Raw genomic sequence first — 13,835 nt, 5'->3', positions numbered from 1 at the left:
TCGATACAGAATGTAAAATTAATCTGACCAATTGTGTTTTTACATATAAACAACTGAGAGTCAACAATAAGAATTTCTGAGAGTTAAAGAGAAGCCTGGCTTTTCCAGACAGTCCCCTGATCCTCACACACACACACACACACACACACACACACACATTTTATCACTCAGTCCCAACACTGCCCTCGGAGGCAGGGATAGGAAGAGAGAGAGAGAGAGAGAGAGTGAGAGTGAGTGAGTGAGTGAGTGAGTGTGTGTGTGTGTGGAGGGCCTGAGGGTTCACACACTCTTGGATTACTCTTAGTGCCCGGTTCTCTGCGGTTCTCTGCATCCACCACCAGCATCCAGACACACACACACACACACACACACTCAGGTTTGTTTTCGTACAATATCAGGACACAATTCCATACATGCACTCTTTAAAAAGACTTTTAAGGGGTTTTGTTCTTTAAGGGTTCTTTAATAACGACCATCATTCTATATAAAACCATGGACACTCAAAGAACCACTTGCAGGATTAAATGGTTCTCTGCATGGTGTCAGTAAAAATTCATATATTTTTAGAATAAATGTGTATAAACCAGATGGTCCCAGCTCCTATCAGCAGCTCCTGATCCAACATAATGAAGTATTGATTAGATGCAGCAGGTATTGGGTGATAATTACAGGTAACACTGGGCTTCCTCGACACACATAAATGACTCAAAGTTATTTATTATAGATTTTTTATCCATCCTCATATCTCATTTATTAAATTACTACACTGTGGTCATTTTAATGGTTCATTGATTTTTTTTATTTCCTACTATGATTATTTTTACTTTTTAGCATTTAATGTGTTTTTCTTCTCAATCCCCGGTTTCTGTGTTGGCTCAGCTGCACTGTAAATGAGGGAGTTTAAATAAAGGTTGACTGACTGACTGCTTGATTGATTGATTGATTGATTGATTGATTGATAATCTGAGTGCATCAGCTGCCTTTTAACACTGTGATGATCTAAAACGACGAAACCTTGTTCCATCAACTTGCAGTGGAGTCAAAGACGGGTTTTAAAGTTTCTTTTTTGGACACAAAGTTCAGAGGTTTTGCTCCAACAGTGATGAATGTAGTTAATAAGAATTTCCTCATTTTTAACGACAGTAACTGAAAACAAACACTTCTGTTCTTTCAGCCTTCTAGGAACGTTTTCTTGGCGAATCTGGTTTTGTTTTGATGTTTTTGTGTTGGTTTTCCTAAAAAAGTGGGGACCTTTCTGTCCTGGACATGTACAAAAACAAACTAAAACACACACACACACACACACACACACACACACACACACACACACACACACTCCAACGCCAAAGCAGCTCTTTTTTCATCTCTTTTTTTGTGATCCAAACCCCAATTTCACAGTCATGGCGGATGGAGGGATCAGTGCGTTTTCAGAGGCAGATGGACGGAGCCTCGGGCCAACAGCAAGAAAAACTGGAACTTACTGAGAATCACCAGAGAGGTCAGAGAGAGAGAGAGAGAGAGAGAGAGAGAGAGAGAGAGAGAGGGATGGAGGGAGCGAGAGAGAGAGAGAGAGAGAGAGACAGAGAGGAAAAAGAGAGAGAGAGAGAGAGAGAGAGAGAGAGTGAGAGGGAGAGAGAGGGGAGTGAAAGAGAGAGATGGTTAGAGAAAGAGAGATAGAGAAAGAGAGATAGAGAAAGAGAGAGAGAAAGAGAGAGATAGAGAAAGAGATGGAGACAGAGAGAGAGAGAGAGAGAAAGAAAGAGAGAGAGAGATAGAGAAAGAGAGATGGAGAAAGAGATAGAGAGACAGAGATAGAGAGACAGAGAGAGAGAGGGAGGGAAAGGGGGAGTGAGAGAGAGGGAGAGAGAGAGACAGAGAGGGAAAAAAAGAGGCAGAGAGACAGAGAGAGAGGCAGAGAGAAAGAGAGAGGCAGAGAGAAAGAGAGAGAAAGAGAGAGAGAGAGAGAGAGAGAGAGAGAGGGGGGGGGAGTGAAAGAGAGAGATGGTTAGAGAGAGAGAGAGAGAGAGAGTGAAAGAGAGAGAGAGAGGGGGGGGGGAGTGAAAGAGAGAGATGGTTAGAGAGAGAGAGAGAGAGAGAGAGAGAGAGTGAAAGAGAGAGAGAGTGGGGGGGAAGAAAAGATGAAAAGGTGTTTTTTATGTCGTCATCTTCAGAGCTGGAGTGCGGACCCCGAACAACAGCCGTGCGCCGGTGGTCTTTATGTGATGTGCGGCGCTCCTGCGTCCGTCTGAGAGAGTCTGCAGGTGAGGGGAGGTGAAGAGGAGCTGGAGCTGCTGCTCCTCCTCAGGTGATTCATTCGCTCTGCCTCGTTCAGCGTCTCCAAACGAGCTCACCTGAGGAGGAGCTCCGCCCCAGAGCCATTTCCTCCATCGCGGCCGTTTAAAAACAGCTCCTGCGCCCCGCCGCGGAGATTCAGCTCGCGGCTGGTTCCTTCTGCTCTATTATGCTCCTCACCGCAAGAACCGAACCCGAGCGGCAGGAAGGTTCTCTGTCACAGTGACGCTTCACCAGAACCCCACTGTTCTCCCCTCTCCAGCTCAACCTCGGCTCACTAACGCTAATGTTGCTAACAAATAATGGAAGTCTATGTGGACAATTAGCATAATGCTAACTGCATGCCCAGTCACTGCTGAAGGGCAAGTCCACAGATTTCCCAGAATTTCTGCCCAATTCATTTACAGTTGGTTCCTTTTAGAGAGAGAAGCTGATTAGATTTATCACGAGGAGAGAAAGAGAGGAAGGAGGGACGTGGAAAGAAAGAGAGAGACGCCAAAGGAGGAAATGAAAAGGAACAAAGAAAGAAGGGATGTAGGAAAGAAAAGAGAAGGAGAGCAAGAACAGGGAGAGAACCAGAGAAAGGAGGAATGAAGAAAAAGGTTCTATATAGCACCGAAAAATGGTTCTATTGTTACAGGTTTCACACTAACAATAGAACTCTTACGGTGCCATATAGAACCGTCTACAGCACATTCTCCATCAATCTGAAGAACCCTTTCACAAAATGCAAAGAACCCTTTCATCATGCAAAGGGTTCTTTGAGTGTTCAAGGTTCTATATAGCCCGAAAACGGGTTCTGCTATAGTTATAATGTTAAGCCTGTGGTGACAGTGCTATATATTCATGCATTCATGGTTCTATATACTACCAATGTCTTTACTAGAACCCTGGGGAACCGTCTTTAAGTGTGTACGTTTCGTGTAAGAGGGCTGATCGTTGGCTGAACCACGGCTGTGACCGCAGAGAACGTCTCGCGGACTGCATCAGTCAGAACCATCAACAGGTAGAAATGAAGACGGAGCAGGTTTTGACGGTTCTGTCCGCTTTGAAGCGGTTCTCTCCCCCTCTTTCCTCTCGGGCGGGAGAAGTGTACCTCGTCTGGCGGCCGGGTCAATCCTGAGCTTAAAGCTGTTCTAATCACAGCCACTCTGACATCTCACACAGCCGCCAATTATCAGCACCAGGGGAACAAAAACCACGAGCGAGAGAGCCACGCCGAGAGGAGAGGGAGGAGAGGAGAAGAAAGGAGAGCGAAGAAAGTAGAGAGAGGAGAGGCTGGGGGGGGGGGGAAAGGGAGGAAAAAAAAAACAGAATCTGACCAAGAGAAAGACAGAGCGGTAGTTTGAGAGAGAGAGAGAGAGAGAGAGAGAGAGAGAGAGAGAGAGAGAGAGAGACAGAGAGAGAGAGAGAGAGAGAGAGAGAGAATGGGTTTGGAGAGACATCCGTCGATAATGACAGATTACTGTAATTCAGCCTGTCAGGAGCATCGACCTGCAACTCACGCCAATCAATAATACACACACACACACACACACACACACAGATGGGTGAGATCGCTGCGAGCGAAGACTCAAGCTGGGCCAAACAATCTCTCTGGCTTGGAGGACATGCTAGATGAGAATCACTCCCCCTCTCCTCCTCCTCCTCCTCCTCCTCCTCCTATCTCTCCTTTTCTCTTTCTCTCTCTGCCTTCGCTTTGTTTTCCTGCAGCACAGTCTTCTGAAAAAGACAGCTTTTAGAACCAGGTTGCAGATCAGAGCAGATTTAAACTTACAAAACACCCTTAATATGTTAATATTAATGTAATCGCGATTAATCGCGCTCTAATCTGAGCCTAAACAAAAAAGATCTGTTTCTATTTTACATGCAAGAAATGTATTTATTACTGTAATACTTTGGGCTCACAAGTGATTCAAATAATCAAAATTAATTGCTTTCTTTCTTTCTTTTTTTTAAATCGTGATTAATCTACCATGTTTGCTCAAATTTAAGCCTAAAGAAAGATTTGATTTTGATTTGATCCATTTAAAAACATGAAACAGCAAAAAAAAAAAAAATTAATAGTTTAATACTAGGACTGTGTAACTGCGATTATTTACATCTTTTTGAGCAATTAATCGCGATTAATCGGTCTCATTCACTCAAATCTGAGCCTAAAGATAGATTTGTTATCCTTTTAAAAGCATGTAAAAGAAAGAATAATGGATTTATTACTTTAATACTAGGCCTCTGAAATTGTGACTATTTGCATATTTTTGTGTAGCCAATCATGATAAAATCTGTCTCATTTGCCCAAATTCAGGGTCAAAAGAAAGATTTAGGCTCTCAAATTGCGATTAATCGCGATTAATCACATCGTTTCGTGTAGTTTATCCCAATTAATCTTTCATTTGCTCATATTTGAGGCTAATGATGATCTGATTTAATTTGAAAGCATTATGATTTTAAAGCAAGCGATGTAGTTTAAATATAATATTCAAATGACTCAAATAATTAAATCATGATTAGTTCAGTGTCGTTAACTGCGATATACTAGGACTTAGAAACTGAAATTATTTGCATCTTTTTCAGGAATCAATCGCGATGAATTGGTCTCATTTACTCAAATTTGAGGCTAATGAAGGATCTGATTTACTTCTAAAGCATTTAAAAGCCGGAAATATTAAATATATACTTTAAATATAACAAAATGACTTAAATAGTAACAATATCTCCATCATATGAATGCAAAACACGGATATTACAGTTTATAATCCCTGTTAAACACCGTCCACTCCTCAGTCCACAGTGGAATTCACTGTGACGTCACGAAACCCACAGATATCTTGGCCTACAGCAGTTTAGCCCCGCCCACTCACTCTGAAGTTATAAGGAGTGTTTCAGCCCAGACTGCTTTCTGAATGCGGCAGAACACGAGCAGCCAATCAGAACAGAGCTCATTTACATACACTGGGACAAAGAGAGGTGGGGAAATGATCCTGAGGACTGAATTATGACTGTTTTTGGTCCATAAACTCACTCACACTCACCTCAGGGAGAGAAAAGAGGAAAGTAGCACTCTGGCCCTTTAACTACTCAACCTGCTACACTTTCCAGACTGAAGAAATAAGAGGAGAAATCAGAGGTGATTTACCTGCAGCACTCGAGGCATCAGGACGAATAAAAAAAGGCAAAATGTCACTTAAATATCAGAGAAAGTGTCACTCCGAGGGGCCGCGGACCGCTTAAATTAGATATGAAGAGAGAGCGCATTGTTCAGAGGCAAAATAATGAGTGAGAGGGATGAAGAAGATTGAGCGGTGGGTACCGGGGGGGGCAGAGAGAGAGAGACAGAAAGAGTGAGCGCGAGAGAGAAAGCGAGAGAGACAGAGAGAGTGTGAGAGCGAGAGAGTGCGCGAGAGAGAGACAGCGAGAGAGAGACAGCGAGAGAGAGAGAGCGTGTGAGTGACAGAGAGAGAGCGAGCATGAGCTAGAGAGAGGGAGAGAGAGCGCGAGAGAGAGAGCGAGAGAAAGAAAGAGCGAGAGAGAGTGTGTGAGTGACAGAGAGAGCGAGCATGAGCGAGAGAGAGAGAGAGCGAGAGAGAGAGAGCGAGAACAAGAGAGAGAGCGCGCGCGAGAGAGAGAGAGAGAGCGAGCGAGAGAGAGAGAGAGCGAGCGAGCGAGAGAGAGAGAGCGCGAGAGAGAGCGCGAGAGCGAGCGAGCGAGAGAGAGCGAGCGAGAGAGAGCGAGCGAGAGAGAGCGAGCGAGCGAGTGAGAGAGAGAGCGAGCGAGAGAGAGAGCAAGAGAGCGAGTGAGAGAGCGAGAGAAGCAGAGTAAATGGGTAGAGAATGATTGTGGGAGTAAATGGCTGTGCATGCGGGTTGGTGTGATGAAGAGATCAGAGCGATTCCATCACCTGAGCTCAGACTCCACATCTGCACAAATAAAACATCAATAATTATCGAACGGCCTGACGTCTACCTGCTCTCCGAGCTTCAGCCACCGGCTCAAAGATTCAGCCGCCAGTCAATTACACACACACACACACACACACACACACACACACACACACGTTCCCAGACCCTGTCAGGACATGGAGTCTTACTCTTATATTGTGAAGTACAGCTCCACAATATGCTGTCTGTTAGTTTTCATCACAATCTTTGCAATTCTGACATCACTGAAGACTGGAAATATGCAAATCAGTGTCTTATACATATTTAGAAACCCTGACCAGCCACTTTATCAAGCCCACCTCCCTGTTTCTACACTCACTGTCCATTTCACTTGGTAGGTATTATTACAGACTGTAGTCCATCTGTATGACGGCAGATCAGTCGTCTTTAGGTGAAATTAAAGGCAAGACTGCTTAGACTGACGCTAATGCTGACGCTCCAAAGACTGCAGGCCAGTCTTTGGAGAGTTTTACAGCAGCTCTGCTCGAACAGTCAGAGCTGAGATGAGCCGAGGAGCTGAATGACATCAGTGGACGCACAAATCAGACGCGTTCCTGCTGAAGCTGCTTGCATCTCTAGAAGGACCAATTCTGCAGGAGCCAATAAAGGAGCGCATCGTTTCACAGCGGAGGAGATGGAGCGCACGCTATGCTCTCAGCTCCTATCGGTGATCACCACCTTAAACGAACTCCTCCGAAACTCCGCCCACTCTGCCTCGCCAGCGTTCACGCCACGGAAATAGCCAGCTCTCACTGAAAGCGCATGACTTCCAGCCGCCTCGACGCCTCGCAGCGCTGCAGGTGTGAACGCAGGGGAAGCAGGGAAGATTGTGGAATTTGTGATGGTCTAAAGTTTAATTACATCACTCCCTGCCGAAGACCACCCCATCCCCCCTCAGACGGGAACACATGAAAAAATGAAAAATCTAATAAGGGAATCGTATCATTTCTGTTTCTCTGATTCTTTGTTACCCCCTTTACCCTGTTCTTCAGTGGTGAGCACCCCCACGCACCCCCACAGAGCAGGTAGATCAATCCCAGCACTGCAGTGACTCTGAAGTAGTGGTGGTGAGTTTGTGTGTGTTGTGCCGGGGTGAGTGGATCAGACACAGCAGTATTTTTGGCTTGAATACATATGAAAACACACGCGTGTGGGCAGGGCGAGTCGATGCTGAGCGGCCAGCAGAGAGAGACGAAATACGATGAGCAGGATTTTCAGCTGCACACTTTAAAAGGGCTTATCACACTTAGTGTTATTATTATTATTATTATTATTATTATTATTGGAGATGCAAAACCTTTTTCATGACCGTGCGCAGCTGCTCCATTACCTGGTTCTGAAACCCACGCAGGCTTTGCATTTTGGGTAAAAGGATACAAGTTCTGGTAGAGCGGGATGAGGGATTTCAGCGCTCGGCTGGCGTTTATGGCCGTGGCTCGCACCATCGTCGGCAAAATCTTCCCGTCCACTATGGCACCGTCAAACAAGGGGCCGAAAAACGGGACCTAAAGAAAGAGACGGAAATATTTGTTTAATAGTGTCAGAAATAACCAGGGCAAAGGGAAAAATTGCCCTAATATTCAACATTTATGTCTTTTATAACACAAGCACAGGGTCAACAACGCCCTAAGAATAAACAGCAGAAAACCGCATCGCTTAGTTAACCTATGATTGAGTATTTCACAAAGTGTTTCCATTTGTGTCCTAAATGTGTAAATACGAACAAAAATCGCCTTTTATTAGTATTTAAAAATATAATAAACACACACTGAGCATCAGAAAAAAGTCATGTGATGGTGTTAAAGCACCGAATATCCAAAGACTCAGCAAACAGCTGTTTTACAGTGACTGAAAATCAAACATCAAGTTCAACAGGCGGCAGAGCGCCGTTATATAACGACTGTTCCAGCATGTATATGACGATTATACCATACAGTCTAAGGCAGGATCTCAACTCTGACCAGTCCAGCATGACATACAATATACACCGGTCAGGAATAACATTCTGACCACCTCCTTGTTTCTGCGCTCACTGTCCACTTCATCAGCTCCACTGACCGTATAGCTGCACTCTGTAGTTCTACAGTTACAGACTGTAGTCCATCTGTTTCTCTGATACTCTGTTACCCTGTTCTTCAGTGGTCAGGACCCCCATGGACCCTCACAGAGCAGGTACTGTTTGGGTGGTGGGTCATTCTCAGCACTGCAGTAACACTGACGTGGTGGTGGTGTGTTAGTGTGTGTTGCGCTGGTATGAGTGGATCAGACACAGCAGTGCTGCTGGAGTTTTTAAACACCTTAGTGTCGCTGCTGGACTGAGAACAGTCCACCAACCAAAAATATCCAGCCAACAGCGTCCTGTGGGCAGCATCCTGTAGGCAGCGTCCTGTGGGCAGCGTCCTGTGGGCAGCGTCCTGTGACCACTAGGACTAGAGGATGACCAACACAAACTGTGCAGCAGCAGATGAGCTGTCGTCTCTGACTTTACATCTACAAGGTGGACCGACATGGTAGGAGTGTCTAATAGAGTGGACAGTGAGTGGACACAGTGTTTAAAACTCCAGCAGCACTGCTGTCTGATCCACTCAGACCAGGACAACACACACTAACACACCACCACCACGTCAGTGTTACTGCAGTGCTGAGAATGACCCACCACCCAAAGAGCACCTGCTCTGTGAGGGTCCATGGGGGTCCTGACCACTGAAGAACAGGGTAACAGAGTATCAGAGTAACTGTAGAACTACAGAGAAACACCTTTCATAAGATATTTATGACATTAAAAACATGCTGTAAATATCGAGATCAGCTCATTATGGTAAGTTATTTTACTGCGTCCACATATTTCCCGGAATAAACCCCGAACTGGGATCAAAGATGTTTCTTCTACAAACGAGCCGACAGACTGAAGTTGGACTCCTTCTTCCCGAGAAAGTGACATGAAGCAGAAGTTGCGCTGAACGGGTCCTCGGACGGTGAAATGGGAGCTAAATGGACTTTCATAAAAGCCAGGCCGCCGCTCTCCGCTATCGCTCCATCTTCCTGCTTTTTATTCGGACTGCAGGACGCACGACCCGTCCATCCATCCACGCCGGAATTCGATTCTCAGAATCCTGCTCATTCAATTAGCGCAGACATAACTGAGCAGGAAGTCAGGGATTTGAGTGCAGATACGGTTCCACCGTCTCCGTATCGAGTGGTCGGTAGACTCCGTCTAACAGATTTCCAATAAAGCAGAAGTGCGGAAGACGCAGAGTTCCTCGAGTACTGATCTCTGCCCCGTATTTGTTTTCCAAACAGACGGTGTAGCATCGTGAGGGAAGAACACAAAGTTTCCATTAGAACTACTAACTATTTCTAACGAATCTGTAGAGGATCACGATACATCACCCCAACGTCTGAGAAACGATATGATTCCTCGAGGTGTCAGATCTTCAGATGTGCTCAGTTTACACATTTAGTACTTCTCACAGCAAATTCTGTCTCTAAAATTAAAGACCTACATAAACGTTAATAAACACTTATTCCATCTGGCGTCTTTTGTCACAAAGGTTGCATCTGCCAACCTTGATGTCACGTCTACGTCAAGTCGATACTTTTCACTTTTATCAGCAGGTTCACTGTAACACACCCTGGACTCGGTCTCGACTCTGTCTCAGCATCATCTGGACTCGGTCTCGTCTCGTTTTTGTCTCAGTCTCGTCTCAATTTTGTCTCAGTCTCGTCTCAGTTTTGTCTCAGTCTCGTCTCGGTTTTGTCTCAGTCTCGTCTCGGTCTCAGCATTATTTGGACTCTGTCTCATCTCTGTCTCAGCATCATCTGGACTCGGTCTCGTCTGTCTCAGCATCATCTGGACTCGGTCTCGTCTGTCTCAGCATCATCTGGACTCGGTCTCGTCTCTGTCTCAGCATCATCTGGACTCGGTCTCGTCTGTCTCAGCATCATCTGGACTCGGTCTCGTCTGTCTCAGCATCATCTGGACTTGGTCTCGTCTCTGTCTCAGCATCATCTGGACTTGGTCTCGTCTTAGTCTCTACATCATCTGGACTTGGTCTCGTCTTAGTCTCTACATCATCTGGACTTGGTCTCGTCTTAGTCTCTACATCATCTGGACCTGGTCTCATCTTAGTCTCTACATCATCTGGACTCTGTCTCGGTCTTGACATCATTCAGACCCGGTCTCCTCTCTGTCTCCACGCCATTTGGACTCATTCTCATCTCAGCCTCCACATCTTTTGGACCTGGTCTCATCTTGGTCTCAATAGTATTTGGACTCTGTCTCATCTGAGTAACATTTGGACTCTCTTGTCTTGGTTTCAATGTTATTTGGTCTCTTCCTGATGAATCATCAGACTATGTTGCGTTGATCTAACACGCGGTTGTTGACGTGAGTCCTACAGCTGTCAGACGTTGTGCCTCAGGGAAATGAACATTAATCTGCCTGCGTTTATCTGACTAAGTGCTGCAGCCCAATATTTCTACTTCAAGCTTATTTTCTAACCTCTGAACAGGACGTAACACCAAGAGCGAAGGTTCTGTAACTGAAGGCTGGACTTACCTCTGGCTTCTTGATGATCTGGATGCTGTACATGTGGTTCTTCATGGGGTAAATGATGATGAGGACGTCTCCGAACTCCGTGGGGATGATGCCTCTCCTGTAGTCCCGCGTGTGCTCCGACCACACGATGTGAACCTCATCATTCCCCAAGTGTCTCAACTATGAAAGAGCGATAATAATAATAATAATACTGACAAAATATTGACATATCTAAAAACAGACATGGAATAATTCACAGTAGTTACTGAACAAGGCAGCAGTTATTACTGAAATTTTATTATTATCTTAAAGGGGCCATATGATGGAAAGCGATGTGCTATAAGTACTCAAAAGGCACCGTTCACTCCCACAGGCCATACACACATACCTAACCCCCAATTTCCCCCCGGGCGCCATGGATAGGGCTGCCCACCGCTCTGGGCAAGCGTGGTCACTGCCCCCTAGTGTGTGTGTGGTGTTTTACTTCACTGATGGGTTAAATGCGGAGGTGGAATTTCCCCGTTTGTGGGATTAAAAAAGTGTCACTTAACTTATAGAAACTCACCTGTGAAAATCATAAAATTGAGTATTTTTGTGATGTTATGAAAACCAGTTTGAACCTACAGCAGTTTAACCCCTCCCACTCACAAAAAACTCAACTTTTCAGCCTGGACTGCATTTTTTTGAATGCGGCAAAATGCAGGACAGCCAATAAGAGCCCATTTACATATATGGTTAATACATACATCATAAATGTCTTAAAGGCACAGCAACAGAAACAGCCTGTATAATTCTAAGGGATGAAGAGAGGATGAAAAATAATGAACTAGGACTGTTAGTACATAAAACCACACAAACCTAAGAGAAGTAGGATTTGCCCGCTTTAATACATTTACAGGGTTAAAATGCTCGTGTCAACAAAGCTTTGAGATACAGAATCGGCTATTCACAGACTGAGCCTTGAGCACAATCTCCAGTTTAAAGGTGAGAGCGTGACTGCGGCGGCGTGTGTTCTGACCACTGTCCGCTACGCTACTATTAACCTTGAGTAGTGACAGATACGATGGGGACCGGGCGCTGCCTCCCAACGCCCCACATCCATCTTCTACTGCTCACTCCATCTTCCAAAGCTCACTCCATCTTCCACACCTCACTCAATCACGCCGCGGCCGCGGACTCAGAGGGACGGCGCCAACCTTTACACACCCAATCGCATTGCCCTGCAGCGCTAACCAGGCTCCACTCACAGCCAGCTAACAGCAGCCAGACCGACTTTTATTCCAGCATCAAACAACTCACTAAAGATCTGCCATCACTTACAGCCAGAGCTGAGCGATACGGCTAAAATGTATCACGATACTTTAAGAACTTTTCACGATACACGATGTGTCACGAAACAAACAAAAAAAAATGACACAGGATGCAAAGATTTGTATTTAACCTTTCAAATTCCGTGCTGCCATAATTCCAATTAAACAGGACTAATTACGCTCTCCTTGGAATGAAACATGCAGCTGGTCAGAGCTTGTTTTAAGTACAGATGATGTCCATGACAAAGTTCCAACTTCAGCATTTTCACTTTAATTTGTTAGAATTTTGTTGCTGTGCCTTTAAGACTGATGTATGTAAATTAACTCTGTTGTGAATGGCTGGCTTGTCTTGTGCCTCATTCTAAAAGGTGTTAAATTAGGTCTCAAAGTTGAGACTGCAGTCCTCAGGGCTAAACCGCTGTAGCTGAATGGGTGGAGCTAAACCGCTGTAGCTGAATGGGTGGGGCTAAACCGCTGTAGCTGAATGGGTGGGGCTAAATTGCTGTAGCTGAATGGTGGCGCTAAACTGCTGTAGCTGAATGGGTGGAGCTAAACCGCTGTAGCTGAATGGGTGGAGCTAAACCGCTGTAGCTGAATGGGTGGAGCTAAACTGCTGTAGGCTGAATGGGTGGAGCTAAACTGCTGTAGGCTGAATGGGTGGTCAAATGCAAACATATTCTTGGTTGTGACATCACAACCATGATGAATTCAAAATGCTGCATCCATATATAGACCCTGTGAACATTAAACATTAAACACGTTCACTTTCTTCTTCTTCTTCTTCCTGCGGCCGCTCCCTTTAGGGGTCGCCACAGCGGATCATCTGCCTCCATCTTGCCCTATCCACTGCCTCCTCTACTTTCACACCAACCATCTCCATGTCCACCTTCACTACATCCATAAACCTTCTCTGAGGTCTACCTCTTCTCCTTCTACCCGGCAGCTCCATCTCCAACATTCTTTGCCCAATATATCCACTATTCCTCCTCAACACATGTCCAAACCATCTCAACCTGGCCTCTCTGGCTTTATCTCCAAACTGCTCCACCTTCACCGTCCCTCTGATCTGCTCATTTCTAATCTTGTCCATCCTGGTCACTCCCAACGGAAATCTCAGCATCTTCATCTCCGCCACCTCCAGCTCAGCCTCCTGTCTTTTAGACAGAGCCACAGTCTCCAAACCAAACATCATAGCAGGACGCACTGCTGTCTTGTAGACCTTCCCTTTCACTCTTGCTGCTGTCCTTCTGTCAAACATCAGCCCTGACACCCGTCTCCACCCACTCCATCCTGCCTGCACCCTCTTCTTCACCTCTTTTCTACACTGTCCATTGCTCTGGATGGTTGACCCAAGATATTTGAAGCCATCCACCTTTACGACCTCTACTCCTTGCATCTTCACCTTTCCACCTGCCTCCCTCTCATTCACACACATGTATTCCGTCTTGTCTCTACTGACCTTCATTCCTCTCCTCTCCAGTGCAAACCTCCACCTCTCCAGATTCTCTTCCACCTGCTCTCTACTCTCACCACAGATTACAATGTCATCTGTAAACATCATGGTCCATGGAGCCTCCTGCCTGACCTCATCTGTCAACCTGTCCATCACCATTGCAAACAAGAAGGGTTTCACTATCTATGTGAATAAAGTCTGTAAGGAGCGCTTTAATGTTATCGGTGTGGCCTGCACTGCACTGTATTCAGCGGAACTACCGTCTTCTTGGCCTATTGTGGATCACTCTGGATCACATGTGGCCT

The 13,835-nt window shown here is 45.5% G+C and overlaps 1 protein-coding gene across 6 annotated transcripts in view; it reads right to left on the bottom strand.

Moving 5' to 3' along the window:
- The window catches only part of ralgapa1 (Ral GTPase activating protein catalytic subunit alpha 1), a 203,763-nt gene that overhangs the window by 34,107 nt on the left and 155,821 nt on the right, over positions 1–13,835 (bottom strand). For all 6 annotated transcript variants that reach the window (XM_037541859.1, XM_037541862.1, XM_037541863.1 and 3 more), the window contains 2 exons: positions 10,789–10,947; positions 7,608–7,735 (listed from right to left, as the gene is read on the bottom strand). In XM_037541859.1, the coding sequence (XP_037397756.1) occupies positions 7,608–7,735; positions 10,789–10,947 (287 nt within the window). The remainder of the gene's footprint in view (positions 1–7,607; positions 7,736–10,788; positions 10,948–13,835) is intronic.

This window comes from Pygocentrus nattereri, chromosome 10, assembly GCF_015220715.1.
Source record: "Pygocentrus nattereri isolate fPygNat1 chromosome 10, fPygNat1.pri, whole genome shotgun sequence".
NCBI classification, from domain to species: Eukaryota; Metazoa; Chordata; class Actinopteri; order Characiformes; family Serrasalmidae; genus Pygocentrus; species Pygocentrus nattereri.
This window is presented reverse-complemented; position numbering and strand designations above follow the sequence as displayed.